At 38.0% G+C, this 20,898-nt stretch overlaps 1 protein-coding gene across 1 annotated transcript in view; it reads left to right on the forward strand.

Moving 5' to 3' along the window:
* Positions 1-20,388, forward strand: part of PLCB4 (phospholipase C beta 4) — a 97,746-nt gene extending 77,358 nt beyond the window's left edge. The window contains exons 33-38 of the mRNA XM_075035452.1: positions 5,978-6,153; positions 11,149-11,250; positions 13,028-13,085; positions 13,508-13,594; positions 15,669-15,705; positions 18,481-20,388. Of these exons, the coding sequence (XP_074891553.1) occupies positions 5,978-6,153; positions 11,149-11,250; positions 13,028-13,085; positions 13,508-13,594; positions 15,669-15,705; positions 18,481-18,569 (549 nt within the window). The 3' untranslated portion in view covers positions 18,570-20,388. The remainder of the gene's footprint in view (positions 1-5,977; positions 6,154-11,148; positions 11,251-13,027; positions 13,086-13,507; positions 13,595-15,668; positions 15,706-18,480) is intronic.
* Positions 20,389-20,898: the final 510 nt, after the last annotated feature.

Below are 20,898 nucleotides of genomic sequence, written 5' to 3' on the forward strand. Positions count from 1 at the left end.
ATTGTTTGCTCCAATGTGCTGGAGAATGAAAGTGCTCTGAGACTCAACCTTAGTTCATTTGAAAAAGCTATTCTCAAGCTCTGATTCATGGCTCAGCGAGTTGCTTAGAGCTGCTTCCTCTATACTTCTATACCACTACTATGCCCATTGACTTTTTGCAAGTTTTATCTACCACCTGTTGATATGCTTTCAAGTTTCTGAAAGATATCCAAACTAGAGGGTGGCAGGTACGCTAGAAGACACATCCATGTACAAAATGATCTGGAGGGAGAAGAGTACAGGAGAGTTACTGTAAAAGCTGAAACCTGTGAAAAGAATCAGACAGGTATAGAAAATACAAACAAAAGCAGCCACATCTTTGAGACTAGAATAAGGTCATTTACATCTTTTCTCCTCCTAATTTTATTCTTTGGTATTATTATTTCATGTGGAGAAGATCCTGGTTTTCTAAACAAGGTTTCTTTCTTGTTGTTGCCTGCTCAGACAAAGATGCAGGAAAATCCCCAGGAATAAAACCTACTGTACTGTCTTATCTCCCTTTCTCCTTCTCCTATGAGAAGTCCAGAACCATTTCCTTAAATAAAAGCAAATTTGTTGACAACTTAAAAAAAAGATAATTTATTTAATTTCTTAGTGAAAATAAACCCTCTGAGGAGCAGTAGCTCCCTATCATCATCCAGCAATAAGCTCCAAAACTCATTTGAAGTTATATTGTGTAGAAAATTCTTTGCTGTGATCTCTGCATCTCACCTGTGTCATTCACAGTCTGGAGTTAAGAGGTGTGATTTGTACACAAGGGACATCCAAGTGTTCATCAATCTTCCACATCCAATAAATGTGACTCATGTTTTCCCTTTCCACAAATGTATGCAGTTTCTGAGCTTTGTTCCTTTTAAAATCCTGCTTTCAAACTGGTTCTCTTCAATTTAATCCATACCTGGAAAATAGATTGATTTTTGTCCACTCCCTTGTCAGGTTTTAGGATGACATTTTCAAAGGAGACTTAAATGTAAGCTCCTTTGAAATGCCAAGCCTCTGTGTGTTGGATAATTCCAGAACTCCTCTGCAAGTCATCTACTTCTGTGGTTTTCTCTAGGTCAGTGATTTTCAATATCTTGCTCACTGTGGTTCCATCAAAATTGTCCAGATTATGTACTGAACTTAGTATTCTCACAGACTTCCTTTGTTTCAATTGCCGGGTGCGGGCCCTTGAATTACTACTGGAGATCATTCAAAAGTTTGCAAGCAATAGGTTGGAAAACAGTGCTCAGGCCCATAGGGAAATTAACTTTTCTCCTAGATGAAGGTAGGTGCAATTAAATTAGATTAAATTCTGAGATGCTGAATGCATTACACTGATACAGTGGGAGTTTGATTAACTAACAGTTGTTCAGCATTTCTCAGCATTTGGCCCACTAATTTTGGTATCAGATTGTACTGTAATTCAGCTTTAATTACACCTCATGTCCTCCTGTGCAGTGCTGTGTCACCATGTGTATGTACACTTTTAGCACCAGAGACCTTTTCAGCTACAAAAGTCTTCCTGTCATGAGGAAACATCCAGCCCAAGTTTGGCATAAAATATTTAAATCAGATCTGAATGTCCCAATGTGTACTTCACACACAATTAACCCAGCAGATGCAAATTACTCCCCTGCATTAGAAAAGTAGGTCCCAATATAAAGCAGGCAGAGGATGAAAAGAGAAAAAAAAGGAAAGATTACTTCAAAGATTATTCCTTCTTTAACGTAGTGGCTAAACAAACATTTTGCATATATGCTGTGCAAAATAAAATTCCTTATCAATATTTTAATTAGTCTCTTAGGCCCAATGTAGGAACAGATGAAAGGACAGGATTGCAAACATAGTCTGTAGAACAGGAAAGAGAGAAGTTAGCTAATGGTTATTTTTCTTATCCTCTTGGATAAGCAACACTATCTTAATAGTGGAAAGTAGGACAAGAGCAGAGCCCAGTGCAAATGAAATAGTCCTTTTAACTATGATGCTAATAAATTGGAGAAAAGCAGGGATGTACACTGAATTTACTACATCTGAACTTTGAAGCGTATCACAGAACTGCAGCAAAATTGGATTTCAGATGATTTAATGGTCTTGAGTTCTAAGGTTGTCTGAATCTGAGTCAAGTTGGGTATTTCAAGTCTTGTAACTGGTGTTTGGCAAATCCCTTACATCCTTCTCATCGGGTTGTATCTTGCTGAACCTGAAATGAGACTTCTAGTTTGCAGGATATTTAAGAAAAGGGATCTTCCCTTTCTCTCCCACCCCCAGAGAAAAACTTGTTTTACAAGGAGCTGTACCTGCTTCTTAGACTGCATGCTGATTTTGAAATTAGTAGCACATCACTAGCACATCTGTCTGTGAACACAGGCAATTTTTTTGTGATTCTTACTTCCTACCTTCTCAGATTAAGTACTGCCATGCTCAAGTCTCGTTGCAGGTTTCTTCTTCGGGAGTTGGACTCGATGATCTTTACAGGTCCCTTGTCCTGGTTTCAGCTGGGATAGAGTTAACTGTCTTCCTAGTAGCTGGTACAGTGCTATATTTTGAGTTCAGTATGAGAAGAATGTTGATAACACTGATGTTTTCAGTTGCTGCTCAGTAGTGTTTAGACTATAGTCAAGGATTTTTCAGCTTCTCATGCCCAGCCAGGGCACCTGACCCAAACTGGCCAACAGTGTATTCCATACCATGGGACGTCCCATCTAGTTTAGGAACTGGGAAGGGCGGGGAGGGGGGGGAATCGCCGCTCGGGGACTGACTGGGTGTTGGTCGGCGGGTGGTGAGCAATTGCCCTGCGCATCATTTGTACATTTCAATCCTTTTATTACTACTGCTGTCATTTTATTAGTGTTATCATTATCATTATTAGTTTCTTCTTTTCTGTTCTATTAAACCGTTCTTATCTCAACCCACAAGTTTTACTTCTCTTTCCCAATTTTCTCCCCCATCCCACTGGATGGGGGGGGAGTGAGTGAGCGGCTGCGTGGTGCTTAGTTGCTGGCTGGGGTTAAACCACGACAGTCCCTTCCAACTCAGGATACTCTGACTCTATATCAGTGTACCTGAGATGTAGGATTCCTGTCTTCGTGTTCCTCTGTAGTGTATAATATTAACCATTTAAGAACAATGATCACATTATTCATTTGCCATGGGCCCCTGAGTCTTTGTTTCTCTGCATTTGTTTGGGCTTTGTAAACAGTCTTTGCAGTTAAGTCATTAAATACTTGCTTTCACTGTGGCTTCCACTATACACCTATTTGTTTCACTATTTTATTAAGTCATGATTCTTTTTTTATGCAAAGATTGTTTTGCATTTTCTCTACAGCATAAGGAGGCTTTAAATAAAAGCAAAGTCTTTTTTGTTTACTGGAATGCCTGCCTGTTCTTTTAGGGCAATGTAAAATGTTCTTACTGTGACTAGGAATCAGATCTCATATGGTAATATCCCCTGCACTTTCTAATACTTCAAATTAGTCTGAAACCCAGTCCTAAGTGGCAGACTATATGGAAGAGTCACACAGCAGCAAGCGGTGGAGGATACTTGGCCAACTCGATCACAGTTCCCGCTACAATTTTATTGATATTTGAAAGGCAGCAGAGTCCAGTCAGAGCATTCTCTGCAGGAAGGCAATCTGAGTCACAAATCTGTGTAAGGAACCATGTGTTGGTTCCTGTGCCAAGATGTGTGATAAGGTGTGATTTGCTGCTGGCTCTGCCTGCTTCCTGGGTAATACAGCAGTTGTCTTTTTTAAACATTAATACTTTCTAACATCGTGACCATAAAAGTTTTCGGAGTATGTGGTCCTTCTTCTGCTGTGGTCCCAATTACACCCAGTTACTCTGGCCTTTGGATCTACCTGTACCTTTTTTTCTCCAAATCATGGATGGAGCTGACTCCATCTGGAAACTCTGCATTGAAAATAAATAAATAAGGAATGGGTTTTCCCAAGAACTTCAGCCATGACTTACTTTTAGCTCCCCTGAAGTCCCCTCTAGGTCTCCTTGGGGGTTGATAAGCCAAATGAAGTCACCATTGAGAGGAGATTTCGTGCAACCTAACTGAAGTGTCTAGTTGCTTGAGGCCCTGTAGTTATAAGAGACACATCTCCAGACAGTGTGTAGGTGTGATAAATCCTGCTTTGAAACGGCCCACCTTTTTGCATCAGCAATACAAGGAGCTTGGACTAAACTTGGTCGTAACTGAAGTGCCTTAGGTGAGTGAGAGATGAGCTGGAGTGTCTGCCCCTCAACCTTGCAAAAACCCCATCTTAAGAATGAGTCTCTCTTCCTTAACAACATCCGAGCATTTATTTTGACCCATTTTAAAACTGAATCCTCATGTTTTTCTGGCTCTGAAGGCAGTACTGCCTTATGAACATCTTATTGAAGATACTACTCGACTAACTGCTCCACATCCTTTAGTGTATTTATCACTTCATCATTGATAGGCTCTAGCTTAGTAGTACACTTACCCACATGCACAAAAATAAGCATGCCTCTTTTTGCTGGAGGTACACTCACTCTTATACACCTCAATGAATTAGGCCTGTATTAGTTGTACCAATCTCCCACCTCAAAATGCTTTTGTTGGTTTTTGACAGCTGCAGAAAACTCCAGGTAGCTCTCTATCAGCTGCTTCTGCCTTCAGTCCTGTCCGTTTTGATATGGGACCACTATTTAACTGTAGTTAAATGCAAGTCTGGCTTTCAGGTAGTAGTAATCACCCTGATCTGTTACAAAATTACTCACTTGTGTTTTTGTTTCATTAGGAGTCCAGCTTTGTTACAGAACATGAGCTTTGCTTAGGAGGGCCTCCAGAGAAGCCTCTCCAGGGCAGAATGGAGACTGGGGCCGTTAAGGTCCCCTCTTCTTTCACCATCATCAGTGTGTGCAGGAGAGTCTGTTCCACATTATGCAGAGCTCACATGTGGGCCCACACCTAAAGTACTGGCATCAGTCTCTCTGAGCAATATGGTGGCAATTTTTGATTTGCAGAATAAGGTTTAGCTTTCATAGAAGATGGCCCAGATGCTATTAGTTACCATAGTAGCAGTTGAAATGACTATCTGAAAACAGGTTATTGTGAGGCATATTTTGTATACCATTTATGGGAAAGTAGCATAGCCTGTCAAAACACCCAAAAATAATTATTAAAGGGTAATAAAATATATCTTTGTTAGCTTCTTTTCGAAATCATTGAGAGCAATATATTATTATCACAACTCTGGTGATTTAGACTTCTTCATATTGTCTCTTGGGAACATTCCAAAACTTTAATATCATTATTCTTGTGAGTCTTGGGAGATAAGCAAGAGAAGAATACTTGTCAGATTCCCTGCTGACTTGATGAATATAAAGCAAAGATCTTCAGATTCAGGTTGTATTAAATACAGGATTTGTCTGTAAATTGACTGTGTTTGTAAAACTGACTTAACGAATATAAAACAAAGATCTTCAGATTCAGGTTGTATTAAATACAGGATTTCTCTGTAAACTGACTGTGTGTGTAAAACTGTCTCCACAAAATCAAAGACTGTATTTAAGCCCTCAGAGAAATCCCACTCGCTAGGTTTTTTCCATTGTTAATTTCAAAACTTTTAATATATATATTTTTCTTGGCAATCAAAAATGTGAAACCATTTTATTATGAACTCAGTGTTAGAGAAGGTTTTAAAATAACAGTAGTACAGTCAAGAGCATAAATGCAGCCAATTTATTCAGGGTGCTTTTAGATAAGAGTCCTAATAGTAGAGGTTGGCTTACATCTGTTTTTATAATACATGGTATTGTCCTCGGTGGCTTTGGTGCTCTGTGAAGCAACTTCATTTTTCACAATTTAGCTGCATTCTTTGTAATCTTTTTTATGATTGTCTTTACATCATCTTCAGCAGCAGTAATAGTTCATCTCCTAGCCTATCTGAGAACCTCTAGCAAAGCTGCTGTTACTTCTCTACAGGTCAAAGAGATTGTGGCACAGCACACTAAAGAGTGGTCTGAGATGATCAATACGCACAGTGCCGAAGAGCAAGAAATCCGTGATTTGCACTTGAACCAACAGTGTGAACTACTGAAGAAACTGCTGATTAATGCTCATGAACAACAAACCCAGCAGCTAAAATTTTCACATGACAGGTGAGCAGGGCAGTGCTACCTGATAACGGTCTTGGTTTATGTCTGCTTTGTATAATGGTTTAGTTTCTTGTGTACTGCTAGTTTCTAGTTTCTTCTGTACTGCTGTCAAAGATACTGGGCTGTATGCATGGTAGAAGTAAAAGAAGTTATCATACAAGATTTAGATAGATGCAGGAATGGGCTTCTTAGCTAGTTCAGATTATCTGAACTCCATTAAAGGTAGCAGATGCGATGAACTGGTGGTAGTTTGCATCAACTGTGGATGCTTAGACTTTACCCAGGAACTTCAATTCAGAGGCTGGAAACTGAGAAGTATCAAATACGGAAAAATCCTTTGGAGTTGCTAGCAGTTGCAGACTCGTGTTTATAGTATTGCTGATTATAAGAAAGATCTATGAAAATTAGATCATAAAAACAAACGGGTAGCAGGGTAAGCTACGTTAGACTGACATATTATCTTCATACAATACCCTGTTGTAATCACTGGGAATATAGAAGATATTGGCACGACACTGCTGTCTTGTTGCTTTTGTAATTAACCATCCTGCCCACCTGAAATTAAATAAAATTAAATACACATTGTATCTACAGTGTTAAAAATGGCAGTAAGTAAAGGAATCATCTTTTTTATGCTATCATCTATTGTGCAAAGCAGCCTAAAAGCATATGAATGCAAAATGTGTGTGTGTGTGTGTGTACATACGTACATATATATTCATACATCTATATATTCATATATAATTGTCTTCAGCATCTTTCACATAAAAAGCATGGGGAAAAAGGAATTAATAAATCATATTTGAAGAAGGAATTGAAATGATTTTTTAAATTCGTGGGTGAAAAAACAGCTTATCTTTGCACCAGAGAGAACACATACTGGGAACTGCAAGCTTTCCATCCAACAGAGAATTGTCCGAGCAGAAGGCTTTTAGTGAGCTCATCTTTATGTTAATCTCTGTGTTAACCTGTCTATTCAAGCTGTCCTGCGATACATACCCAGTCAAAAATGAAGTCCAAAACTTGTCAAATTATAATATAAATGCATCATTCAAAAGATACTAGCCAGAGGGAGGTGCAGTACTTGGTACTGTGTCTCTAAATCATGCCTGGCTGCATCAGCCCAGAGAAATCACATCACTTTTTTTTAAACAGTCCTGTTTTTTGTCCTATTTGAAATTCACTACAATGCTTACAAGATAATTTACTAATATATAGCCTGTGAAAGTAGGTTTTTGTTTTCTTTTCCTTACATACTTCCTTATTCTCTTAACTTTGCTAAAGGCTGTCATTGTAGCCATCTATTATATCTATACTAGGGCAAAGTTTAAATTTTTTCTTTTTAAAGCTTTTTCTTATAGTTTTTGTCTTTTGGTTTAGAATTTCTGTACCTCTACATTGTTTAAACAGCCCTATATTGTTTCTTGTAAACAGTTCTTATATTCTTAGTAATGGATCTTGCTCTCTTATTACAAATCACTTGTGTTTAGTTCATATATTGTTCTATTTTCAGAGCAACTAAAAACCAGACCTGAAAATCTACATCCTGATAAATACTGAGAACTTTTTTTTCTCAGCTGTCCCAGAAGTAACAACCTTCAAAATTCTTTCTGCTTTATTCATTGCAATTTAGCCTGTTTCTGCTTATTTGGGAATTTGTGTGTAACCCCTAAATGTGCAGACTGGGGACTTTCCTGTTTAAAACAAATTTAAGACTGTGTCTGAATCTATGAATATTTCAGAAGAATTTGGAATGTGAAATACTGAAATGTGACTAATAATGCCCCAAAGAGACCTTACACTTAATAATTTGTAAACTTTTTTATAGAATGTATTGTGTATAGGAATACGGATGCATTTATCTGTATGGGTGTATGTAATAGCCAAGAGACAACTCAGGTAACCATAGGGGGAAAAAAGGATCTATCTGAGAGCAGCGTGGGAGGTGGACCATGCTCTCAGCATGCTGTTCTCACTGCTTCCTTCTTTGTGAGCGGAGGTAATGAGTTAGCTATCACAACAGAGGACACAGGGCTAGTAGGAAAGCTGAGTAGTCTAAAATGATGTAGTTATCTGCTGTAGGGTAGATGCTTTCCCTCCGTGTGCGGTACAAAAAGCAATTACAGTTTGTGCTTTGAGCTCATTTAAAAACAAAGCAGAAGATAGCAGATACTACTAAAAATCTGAAGCTTATTGAACTCCAGGGGTGCTGTGCCCCCTGCCTCCCCAGACTGGGTTAGCTTGACTGACTTGGATGTAGCGAGCTTGCAGCATTTCAGAAATTGGGAAGGTGAATGTGTTATTCACGAGCATTATGTACTCCAGATAAAATAACATGAGAGAGAAAGAAAAATTATGTGTGGTGGGTTTTTTTAATAGAAGAAATTTCTAGTCATTCAAACAATACTGGCGACATAAAATAACATGTTAATGCACTTTAATGTCATCTAAATCTATGTGTAAATTCCATGGATAGACTTACATGCTTAAAGTTAAGTATCCCTTTAAAAGATGTGTTTGTATAAATTTCAGAGTTGCAGTCAGTATGATACAATAGGAAATCAGCAGTTGGCCACGTATTTCAGAATCCTTTTTTTCTCTAACATCCTGTTCTTCCAGTTAACTCTGGCTACGGGCATCACCACCGCTTCTGAGCAGGAGGGCATTCTTTTTAACAGTGGCGTAGCGCTGCCAGCCAGGGCGGCACGGCCTGAACTTGAGACTGGAAGTGAAGCCCCACGCCAGGTGGTTGAGCAGTGAACTGACACTAAGAACTTTGGCCCTGTCTTTGAGAAGCACTGTTTAGAAACAAGGAGTGGTCCCTAGAAGTGCTTCCTGATGATTTTAAAAGGAAGATAAGATTATTCTTGTCTTCTGTTAATAATACCTTTTATTTCTTGCAAGTGGTAAAAAACCCAACACACCCAGAAAGACCCAACAGCAGTGCAATTCAGAGCTGGATTATAGTTTGCAGAATAGGGAAACAGTGGCATATAGATGTGTTGGCTTTTTCAACCATATCCGTGGCCAAAGCCTCATTTTGAAATCATCAAGATATGCACAGTAGTCCTCTAATCCTCTTAACTTCTTTCACTCTAAAATTATATCTGATGCAAATAGGCTAAATCAATTTGAACACCTACACTTAACTTTTTGCATACGCTTGAGCCCAGTAATAAAAATAAATTATTTCAGTAATTTGGTGGGTTGACCCTGGCTGGAGGCCAGGTGCCCACCAAAGGCATTCTATCACTCCCCCCTCAGCTGGACAGGGGGAGAGAAAATATAACAAAAAGCTCGTGGGTCGAGATAAGGACAGGGAGAGATCACTCACCCATTACTGTCACGGGCAAAACAGACTCGACTTGGGGAAAATTAATTTAATTTATTACCAATGAAATCAGCGTAGGATAATAAGAAATAAAACCAAATCTTAAAACACCTTCCCCCCACCCCTCCCTTCGTCCCAGGCTTAATTTTATTCCTGATTTTCTCTACCTTCTCCCCCACAGTGGCACGGGAGGACAGGGAATGGGGGGGGTTCTTGAAAATTACTTCATATTCAGTATAGAAAATAAAAGCTTTTATTTGGAGAATGGACTGTTGGAATTAAATGTGCTCTCAATGCAACACTTTTTAGAACACAGTTTTGCTGTGATACCACTGCATTTAAATCTGTATTCAGGAAATGTTTCACCTTATGAACTCTTGGAAGAGAAAAAAAAGCACTGCATTTCTTTAATAAAAAATTTAAACTGTGGAAAATGTAAGTTGTGGAACAAAGTTTTCTCATGCTGCTTAATGATTAATGTCTTTTAGAGATGAAAGAAAGCTAAAAAAGATTCAGAGGCAACTTTTCATTAAATTAAGCACTCTGTTCTGTGCCACACCCCTCCTCTTCTGTGCATACAAACTACTTAGAATTTTGGGTTAATAAGTACAATAATGGTTTAGCACTCTACTTAAGTTCATGTCCAGAAAAAGAGACTAAGGCACTGCCTTGGCTTGCAATGGGTAACTTTTAGATGCTTATGTGCTACTGGGGACTTTACAATTTGTTATTCGCTGCCTAATTTCCATATATAATTCCTGCTTAAATAAACACTCTAAGATCAGGAGCTGCAAGAGGTGGAATGCTAAGCAGGCAGAAAGCAAGAACTAGCCTTCAGGGGCGGCCTTTTTGGAGCTTGGCTGGCTTACCTGTCACCAAAAGCCTTCTGCTCACTCACAGTTCATAAGCCATTTCTGAAAGTCAGCATCTGTGCTGTTATTTCCAACAAAGGATCAATCTCTTTTTCTTTTTGAAACAACGGGATATTTATTTACTTATTTTCTGTTTTTCTACTGTACTGGCTGAAACACTGAAGAGGTCTTCCAAGTCCCGAGTCAAACCACACCACTCAGGACATTACCCCTGGAAGGTGATTGCCACCATCCTGTTAAAGCTATCTTGTTTCACAGGAGAGGCTACAAGGTTCACGGAGTCAGAAAGAGAAACTGAACACAAGTCTGACCATGGTCTAAAACACAGGCCCAAGGTAGAAGTCTTAAAAGGAAGTCTCAGCTTATACCACAACTGGCAAATATTACTACGATTCATATTGCAGTCATGTTCTGAGTGCAAGATTTATAAACTTTTTAGGCAGTTCTAAAAGACAAATTGCATTTTCTCAATGGCTGATAGTAGCTTACACTCAGGCAATTCTTATATACTAGGGAGAAAAGAGAGTATTTTATACCCTTTTGTAACATTCAAAGTGTAAAAATGCTTTAAACTGATCTTTCAGATTATATTCTCTGGAGCAAATGGAGATTTCGGAATGCTTGCTCAAATTGTGTGAAGTCTGCCCAAAGGAAGGCAGTTTTTGTATGGTTTGTTCTTTCTTCTTCCTTAATGCTTCAGGGACAAAATTAACCACAGTGTAGAGCAGTATCAGGAAACCAACCTCAAAAATAGTTGCATCTTAGGCATTAATGACTTTCTTTGGTTCTGTCTAGGGAAAGCAAGGAAATGCGTGCCAACCAGGCTAAAATATCTATGGAAAACAGCAAAGCCATAAGCCAAGACAAATCTATCAAAAATAAAGCTGAAAGAGAGAGGTAAGTATCAGATCTCCCTTCCTGAGAAGGGAACAATGCTGTCAAAGGCTGACAGGTGAACTCATGGATTAATTCTATTAAAATTATGCTTTTATGTATGGAAACAATGTTTAATGATTGTGCTGAATATATTTTTAGATGACCATTTTAGGAAAAGTGTTGCTTTTCTTGTATTTATCCTTTCAATAAATGTAATGCCCTGATCAGGGAAATAAAAAGGTTCCTTATACTCATCAGATGTGACTGATATAGGTCTAATCACACTATTAAATTGAAACACATCTGTAAGAGTTTTAATTATTGTACTTAAAGTACATTATACTTTTCTGCTGTTGCTTTTTAAATTAAATGAGGGCTGTACTGAAAAGGGAGTCTGAGGTTTGGTTCTAGTTGTAGTTAGAATAACTGGAGAGGCAGCATCACTAAAACAACAGGAGATGGTGCAAAAGAAAGGCTTTCTCCCTCATCTACAACTCCATCTACACGGTGGAGAGGTGAAACAGAAGGAAGGGGTGCTAAGTGATGATAATCATCGGAGCAGATGATGGAAGATAAGAGTGAAGAAGCATGAGATATACTCCACAACAGCACACATGTTGCTTCTCCACTCCTGAACTGAACTGCAGCTCTCCCCCTCATTATGTGCTGGCATTGGAGACCTGGCCAGCACCCAGGCTCAGCAAAGCAAGGGCACTGCTGCATTTGCAAAAGTGGGTTATTCACAGCATGTTTAGGGATGACAGCCTTAATTGACTTGAGAGACGAGAGAGACACATGACAGTACTAGCTACTGAGACTTTTTGGAGGACTGATCTGTGTTATAGCTATTTTAAGTTTCTTCTATTTATCCTAAAAGTTTCCAATTAAATAGACAAAAGCAGAGTCTGTGTAATGATGTCTCACAAGCCTTCAGGGTTTCCCCTTCACTTTGGGCTTGCCATCTGGCTCATTCTTTCCTCTTTTACATTCCTTCCTTGGCACTGGGCTATTTTGGTCAAAAGGCTTGAATTTGTTCCCACTGAACTAAGTCCCTGGAGTGTTATACATTCATAGCTCATCAGGAAGACGAGTTGTCGGAGCCCTTGGTAACTGTATGCGTAGTTAATGTAAGTCCTTAGCTAATGACTCCAAGATAAATCTGTTCCCAGATATGAAAACAGGCTGAATGCAGTTCTGGTTTTCAGGCTTTGCGATTAGTCTGATTCAGCTCTTTGAACTATTTTTGGTATATTTCATGATGGAAATCTTAGGAAGAGACTCTTAGCAATTAGGTATTTTATGTAAATATTAATTGTATACTTATCTTTTTGCTTAAATAACAGCTTTAAGAACCTTACAGCACTGGTAAGCTGTAACTTTACTGATGATCATCAGATGATTTTTTCCATTACTACTGTTAAGAGATGTAGGACTTTTTATATACCAAAATAAATTGAGAGCAGAGTGCAGTAAGTGATACACAAATTAATTAAACATTTTTTTTTTAAGTTCTGTCAACCACTCTTGAGTAAGGGAAAAAGCAAACTTCATTTACAGCAGTCTTGGTCTTTTTTTTTTTTTTTTTTTCCCAAGTCTTCCATCATACTGTCAATGTACTTGGAAACCTTTAAGTGTAAAGGTGCATAGGCAGAGGAGTGTACAAATTGCCATTAGTCCCACATGGTACAGACAATGAGAAACCAAAATATACCTTACGAGTTTGTGATTCTCTCTGTTTTAGCTTTTGGGTTTCTTTTTTTCTAATGAGTCTTCATGGACAACATTTGCATCTTTTTAGGCGAGTCAGAGAACTGAACAGCAGCAACACAAAAAAGTTCCTGGAAGAAAGAAAAAGGGTAACTATAACCTTGACAAAAATCACTGGGCACTATTTCTGGATATTCATTTTAATTTCTCTGTGATGAGAATCCAGTTCTAGTAAACCAACAGATGTTTGTCCTTGCTTTGTTCCACATACTTGTAGTATAAAAGATCTAACATTTATAGAAGAGTAAGCTATTTTAAATTAACAACTATTCATTGTTGTGTATTTTCTACTTTTATGTAATATATATTATATATGCAATATGTATAATATAAATAAGTTGTTATATTAATAGCTTTTCTTAAGATTGGGTGATATAATAGGCCTCCTGTGATGTTTTGTGCCATCCAAATGGGGCAAGACAGTGTATGTATGTGTATGTTTCAAGTAAGTTTTTATTTTACTTGTTAATAATGTGTTACATTTCCCCCCATTATTTTCTCATGCTTACAGCTGGCAATGAAGCAGTCAAAAGAAATGGATCAGTTGAAAAAAGTTCAGCTTGAGCATTTAGAAGTCTTGGAGAAGCAGAATGAGCAGGTATCTTATTTTAAAGGCTTAAAAGAAAAAACAAGCTAGTGAAAACAGAATCAGGCTGAGTAGAATGCTTCTGAATGTAAGTCATTACCGAACTTGGGAAAATTACCTTGTTCGTGGTCACTCACCTACTTGGGGAGTTAAAATGAAGAGGTGAGGTGAATGATAAAGAACCAGATCTGTTTCAGATAAGCATGTGAAAGCTAGACTGCTTAAGCTAGAGTCTGTCCTTTCTGCTGTTCAGCCACACTGATACTTATTAGCTAGATATGACAGTCATAAAAGGCCCAACATATCCATTTTAATTACTTCTAAAAAATACCTCAAGCAAATCTGTTTCCTTAATTTTGGAACTTATATTTCTAGTGCTGATTGGAAAATAGAGGTGAAATATGTGCACAGAGCATCTCTGAACTCTAAGAGACAGTTAGTTTGGACTAGATTCTAGAGATGTATAGTAGCATGGGGACTTTTATCTGTACTAGTACACCCTTTGCTAATTAAAATACCTTATTATTTTCTGCTAGTTTATAAGCTCTTTTTTTTTTTTTTAATTGAAAAACTTCTAATCTTATTTCTGGTAGAAGCAACACTATGTTCCCTTGCTGAATAGTTGAGCCAGCAGAGCTGTAATAATTGCATGGACTTGCAGTACTGCACTTCCACAAATGTAAATTGCAAGGGGAATATACCCAGCAGTTCAGTAAGATGAGAGAGAAGAGGTGCATTTAATACCCATTACTCTCAAGGGTTCTGTACTTACTTCTTCGTTTATTAAACATTCAGAACTTGAACTCTCTGGCAGACATTATAGTATGAATTAAAGCCATCTTGCAGAGGGGGAGGGAAGAAAAGAGTACATGCAAGTCAAGTATTTCCACTGTCAGGAGAGTCCTACAGCCCAAAAAGCTGCAGCCTGGTTAACTTCTAGGGGGGTGACAACATGTAGGATTGCAGGCAGCTGCTACCACTGAGCCCCAGCCACCATGGCTCTGCATTCTGATTGTTCCACCTCCCTTCTGGACAACAACCAAAATTCCTAGTCTGTTCCCTCACAGGATTTCTGTAGACACCATCTCTAACATCCAGCATGAATGGATCTGTCAGTCAGTCTGCTCCTGAGCAATATCTGCCCATGATCAAAAGGCAGGGGAAGCAATTGGGCTACAGTGGATCTGTAGCATCACTGTAGAGAGCGTGACGGAGAACTCCCTGTAAACTGTGTTAGTTGACAAAAAATGATGAGAGAGAGGTGTTATCAGTGGTTTCTTTCCATTGGCGTCAGAGAGCTTTGGATCCAATTTTTAAAAACATAAGGACAAGAGGGAATGATTATAGTTGTGCTTTTAATCACAATGTGATAAATATGTCACATATAAGGGGGGGAGATTGCTGGGAAATAATTGTGAGTCATTAAATGAGTCACCTGTTTCAGCAATTAGATACTTCCCTCACCTGGAGTACAGCTTCAGCTGCTGAGAGATGGTAGCAGCCTACTTGAGCTTGCTCATACTCCATTTCAGTGCAGAGATGAAGTCAGCTTAAATCATCAGTGATTAAATGGAGTAAGATCATTCACGTGCTGGTTATCACTTTTGTGGGGGCATGTGGTGGCCTCCACCACAGGGGTAGTCCTTAACAGCTTTTTAACTCACTCTAATTTGATCCGTCAGAGCATATATTGTTATACCTGCTGTTTTGACCACTTCCTTTTAGCCCCAAAAGCGCACAAGTGCAAACCCCCAGCTGGGTCTGGTTTCGTTGTTATACACATTAATGTATGAAAGCTAGTTGGATCAAGATAAAGGTGGTATTTGTTTAATGAGAATTTCAAAACATGATTTTTTTTTTTTCCTGATCAAACAAGAGAAGAAATTTTTCATACAAGTATACAATGCAGAAAAGTAGAATTATGGGTGGAAACAGCCTTCAATACAAACTGCTATGAATTTAAATTTGTTTTGTTTTATGTATGTTTTTCTTGCATTAGTTTTTCAATCTCACTTCAGTTTTCATTCATTTAATTTGCTTCTTGTTGTATTACTCAATTTTGACATTATTATTTTTGTACAAACAGCTTTTGAAATCCTGTCATGCAGTGTCTCAAACACAAGGTAGGATGGACGTATAAGCAAACTATTATTTCAGTGTGCTTTCCTTCTAAATTAAATCATTATCATTGGAGCCCTCCTTGTAAATGCAACCATTGGGAAGTACCATTGACATAATGAACACAATGTTAATCTTGTTTGCACACCGATATTTGAGCCAGACACAATAGTAACAGTATTTTTGTGCTTTAGCATCTCAAATTCAGATGCATATGAACAGTGATGTGCAGAGGAAATATTTAGAGATTAACCGGTATTGTACATTAGCTGTCGTTACTGAAAGATACGCTTAGAGTTCTAATCTGTGTCTGTGAGGAGTGTCTTTTGATCTAAGAAAACTATTTTAGTGTTAACATACATATGATTAACTGCTAATGCTGATAGTCAGACAAAGGGTATCCACATATATTAGTATGGTAATAAAATAAGCAATTCCACGCTAAGAACAGCAAAATACAGACTAGATGGCCAGAAATAGCTTTTTAGTGTCTGAAGAAGAGGCTTCCAGCGCTTTAAAATTCACTTCAAAATCCAACACATTACAAGGTATGGCAATTATACTTACCATGTGGCTGTGCTGCTGTGGCTTCCTAAATAATCGTTACTCACAAGAAATCTCTATTAACCCCTGTCTTAGCAAGGGAAATGATTGCATTAGGCTTGAACATGCAGTTGTACAGTATTGCCTGATCTGAATTACTTGAATTGATAACAACTTGCACCACCGAGTCAGACAGCACCCGCTCTAACAACATTTATTTATAGACAAATAATGAGGAAAAAAAAGCATTTGTTAGGCTAGGAAAAAAAATATTTTTATTCTTCTTTTACTGTATATGGTTCTTAGCCTGTCTTAGGTCTCACTAGAGAACAAGCATCTTGAAAGCAGAGTCCATTAGCTGCCACTCACTTCATGAATTCATTGTAGCTTCAACACTACTTCCAGAAGGCTTGTCTTCAAGTGTTGTGCTTGTGTGTTCGCGGCAGAATGCACTGTCTGACCCAGCCTCAGACTAGCAAAAATAGGCATCCTGGTCCTATGCTAATGTGTTCTTTGAAGCCAAGTTATCTCTAAAATAATTCCGTACGCCATACATTGGCATGCAGAATATTTATAGGACACTATGTGCCAGTAATTAAGTCGCAAGCCTAAAATGTGCAATGTGTGAGTCACTAAGAAACAACCACAGGGTTTTGTTTTATCTAGAATTTCATTTCACACACAGGCAAAATCCAGCCAACATTTCAGAAGAGGTTGTACATATTGATTTATTTATTATGTTTCCATATTTTCATGTTAAAATTATTTCTTCATTACTTTCAAGCTTTTAACTCATTTAAATGGAGAGCGTTGATTAATTTTTAATCATATTTATGACAGTTGCTTTGCTATTATCATAATTACTTTTTTCCCCAAGATGATGATTATGAAAGTACAGGGCTAGATTTTTCAAGAAGGCACGTATATCACATCTGCACAAGCCCACATTTACCTCACAAAATGAATAGCTATGCATCTCATTACTTTAGATCTACATCTGCCCATTTTCGTATATGCAAATACATGTTTGCACATCCAGAATAGGTGACTCCTTACGTAGGAGCTTGTATAGCAATGTCCCCTAAGCAACATTTACAACTTTTGGGGGAACATAGTTCACGAAAATTAAGTCCAGTAACCATTCTTCCCTGCATGACAGATACAGAGCAGTTACATCAAAGAAAATATTAGCTTGGTTTGCCTCTTCCTAAACCTGTCCTAATCCTCAGGAGCTTGATTGTAAAGATAGATGGGTTAGCTTGCCCTCTGGGTCAATTTATTCAGAGTCCTTAGGGTTATGGATTTAAATAACTTGCCAGATTGGGAGCCCTCAGAGAAAATGAAGAGATGCTGACTCCCAGTTCTTTAAACTGCAGAGTTTCAAACCAAAGCGCAACTTCTAATCTGTGATTGAGCCACGGGAGGAGTGAATTTGTGTGTGTGTGTGTGTCTGTGAGAGAGGGAGAGAGAGAAAGGGAGGGAGAGGAAGGGAATTAAAAATGCTGTCTCTAAGCAGGGGTTTCCCAGGCCAGTTACCATTTGTACACAGTGCTTTTAACTGCCTGCAAAGCCCAAGGCATGCAGAGTTTATAGTGAGATCTGGCATACGTTCATTGCTGTATTTTGCACAATGCATTTGGATACAGTTTCAGGTGGATTCAGTTTGTGTAATCCCATGGAGCATATAGCAGTAGTCTAATCCTGAGGTGAAAACTACCATGTCTGTAATTATAAGGATCTCTAGGCCAGATGGAGATTGTTTTTTAAAAAATGTTATTTAAAAAATCTTGCCTACTGCAAGGAAGATGTTAGTTACACTGATGGATTTTTTGTCATTCGTTGTCTTAATGGAAGAAACAAGTCCAGGTCATAATGAACTCTCTAAACATTTCAGGAAGTAAGACATTGCAGTACTGGCACAACAGCAGTGGAGCATACATTCCTAAAGACATCTGCCTAGTTTTCTTCCCCAAATTGGAGCTTCTGCATTTTACCATACACTTGTTCAGAAAGTCAGCCCATGAGTCTTGGAATAGGATCAAAAATATTTCCCAAGAATTTGTAGACATAAAAATTACATCTGATTTTGAAAACAAAATGATACTGGTAAACATAATGTTATTACATATAGCTTCAGTGTGTTTTGCCTGTATTTCACTCAGACACTCATATAAAACATGCTTCATCTTGAACAAAAGCTCTAATGCAATGCTTCATGTGGTTATTTTGGATTTCAGGCAAAGGAGATGCAGCAGATGGTGAAGCTGGAAGCAGAGATGGATCGCAGGCCAGCAACAGTGGTCTAAAGCCTCAGCAAGCAAATTGAAGTTGGAGAACGCAGCATTCTTAAAATGAGAGCAAAATTCAAAATAATGTTGCTGAGGTTGAAAAGTGGGCTGCTTTTTTTTCTTTGTTTGTTTTGTTTTTGTTTTGTTGTGGGGTTTTGTTTTTAATATATGAAGTGTAGCTATGGACCACCAAGTCTTAAGGTTTGCATTATTTTTTTTTTAACACTGGGCACTGAATTTCTTTTGTTGGATTTCCATAAGAATTTTCTTTGTTCAGAAAAACACTAATCAGAAGATGAAGACAGTTTTTTAAACCCAGTCCTGTATTCCTTTCTGTATCTCAATAGGCAGCTTGCCTGCATCAGAATTACACAATCAGAGCCTTGAAACACAACGGATATTTTTAAGATCATCTCAAATGGCAACAAAACTGTAGTCAAGTCATGTTATTTATCACTTGTGTTCTCATGTGTGATACATCATGTAGAAACCCCATGCTGCCAGATCCCGATGAGCAACAACTCGTCAGATGCTCAGCACCTGATGTCATCAAGCCCACTGAACTGGATCTTCTGCTAAGTCACCATAATAATCAGTATAGTAAGGAGGGAGTTGAGTTTGGGCAGTTTAAAATTATATTTCAAAGTATTTTCAGGCAGCAGACAGTAGGCAGTTGAAAGTTAACTGCATATATTCAGAAGTACAATATGTACAAAGTCATCGGTCAAATTCATCAGCTGTAATAGTAACTTGACAGAATATTTCTGCAATCCAATGATGTCATTCACAAGTGCCATATCAACTCTATCATGTCTGAAACAAGCTGATACTCTGTAAAAGTTACTGCAGTGGTTAGCATGAGGGAGATACCGTGTATTTGTGCCAAAACTGATCAGTGCTCTAAGGAATTACGTACGAGGCACTTTAAGAAAAGTTTACATCCTACATTGCTTGTATAGAAATTGCATTTTAATACTGTTGCTGCAGATCCCAGATACTACAGTTCATTGTAACTTAAGGATTGTTTAAATGGCTTTTGGCAAAAAGTTTGTAACTGTGAAAATGTAAAAAGTATTTATACACTTCAGAATCACAGCATTGTAGAAAATCACATACCTGCTGCCACGTGATAAAATTAGTCAACAAAAATGCTAAGAGTATGTTTGCATGTGATACAGATGCTACTAAGACTGTAATACCTACTATATGACCACAGTCATTCTACTAGCTGGTAAATACTGAATAAATGTATGGCACAGAATATTGTTTGATTAATTACAAAGACTTTTAGCATAACAAGGTCTCTCTATATATATGTGTGTATATTAATTACGTGGGCATTCTTGATACTTGTAGTAAAAGAAAAGTACATAACTAATTTAATTTTACACAGAAGTATTTATGCAGATTTTCAGAATTTCATATCAGGAATAACCTTTTTATGTCCATTAGATATAAAAACAATTTGCTAATGTGTTAATTTGCATGTTTCCAGAGCTTGCTGTAGATATATTGCAAAACAATGCATGTAAGCATTCTGCTTGGAAATTGTCCATGCTGCCAATTCAAAGATGACTGCATGGAAAACTGGTAGTTTAGAACAAATCAGATTCCTGATTTCAATGTACTAAGCACCAATTACTTTGTTGTATATGCTTGTACAAACAAATTCTACATATTCCTATAACCAAAATAAATGAAAAGACATAATTGTGTTATTGTCAGTCCTGAGATTAAACTTTCAACTTCTCTAATAAAAACCTTAAAAATGCAAAACCTTTCGTTTTGACTGTAGTGAATTGTAGGGTGGTGGTATTATTACTTACCATTTTTTAGTAAGTTGTATTGCCTATGAAAATGTGCATAGTGTAAATATATTTCTATCACAGCTTATTTAGTCAAAGGAGTCTTATTTCTTTTAAGCGATAGAAGAATTGTGCATCGGTCCCCACAGCACTACAGAACTACCTGAGTACAGTGTAGCAGCACTCCCTTGAGATGCAGCAACCAGAGTACAGTATAGCAGCACTACTTTGAGAATGCAACTGAGACAGAGATCAGTGAAGTCTTTAGGTGTTTAAGGTAGAATTTAAACAAACTTGTGATGCCTATGCAGAGTTCCCATTCTGATGTCACTTAACCTATGGAGGCACTTCCTGCTTCTTATGATCCATAGTGTTTTAAAGACAAGTTGTGTACTGGGAGCACCTCTCCCTGCTCCCAAAGCTTGGCTCAAGTGCTGGAGGGAGTTGGGGGCAGCACTGTTTCCAGAGCATGCTGGACAAGATCCAACATCTCAAACAAGGCAGTGATTTTTATTGATTATTTTTTTTTTTAATTAAAAATGTCTTCTAAAAGACGGCTGGT

Source organism: Buteo buteo, chromosome 9, assembly GCF_964188355.1.
Source record: "Buteo buteo chromosome 9, bButBut1.hap1.1, whole genome shotgun sequence".
NCBI lineage: Eukaryota > Metazoa > Chordata > Aves > Accipitriformes > Accipitridae > Buteo > Buteo buteo.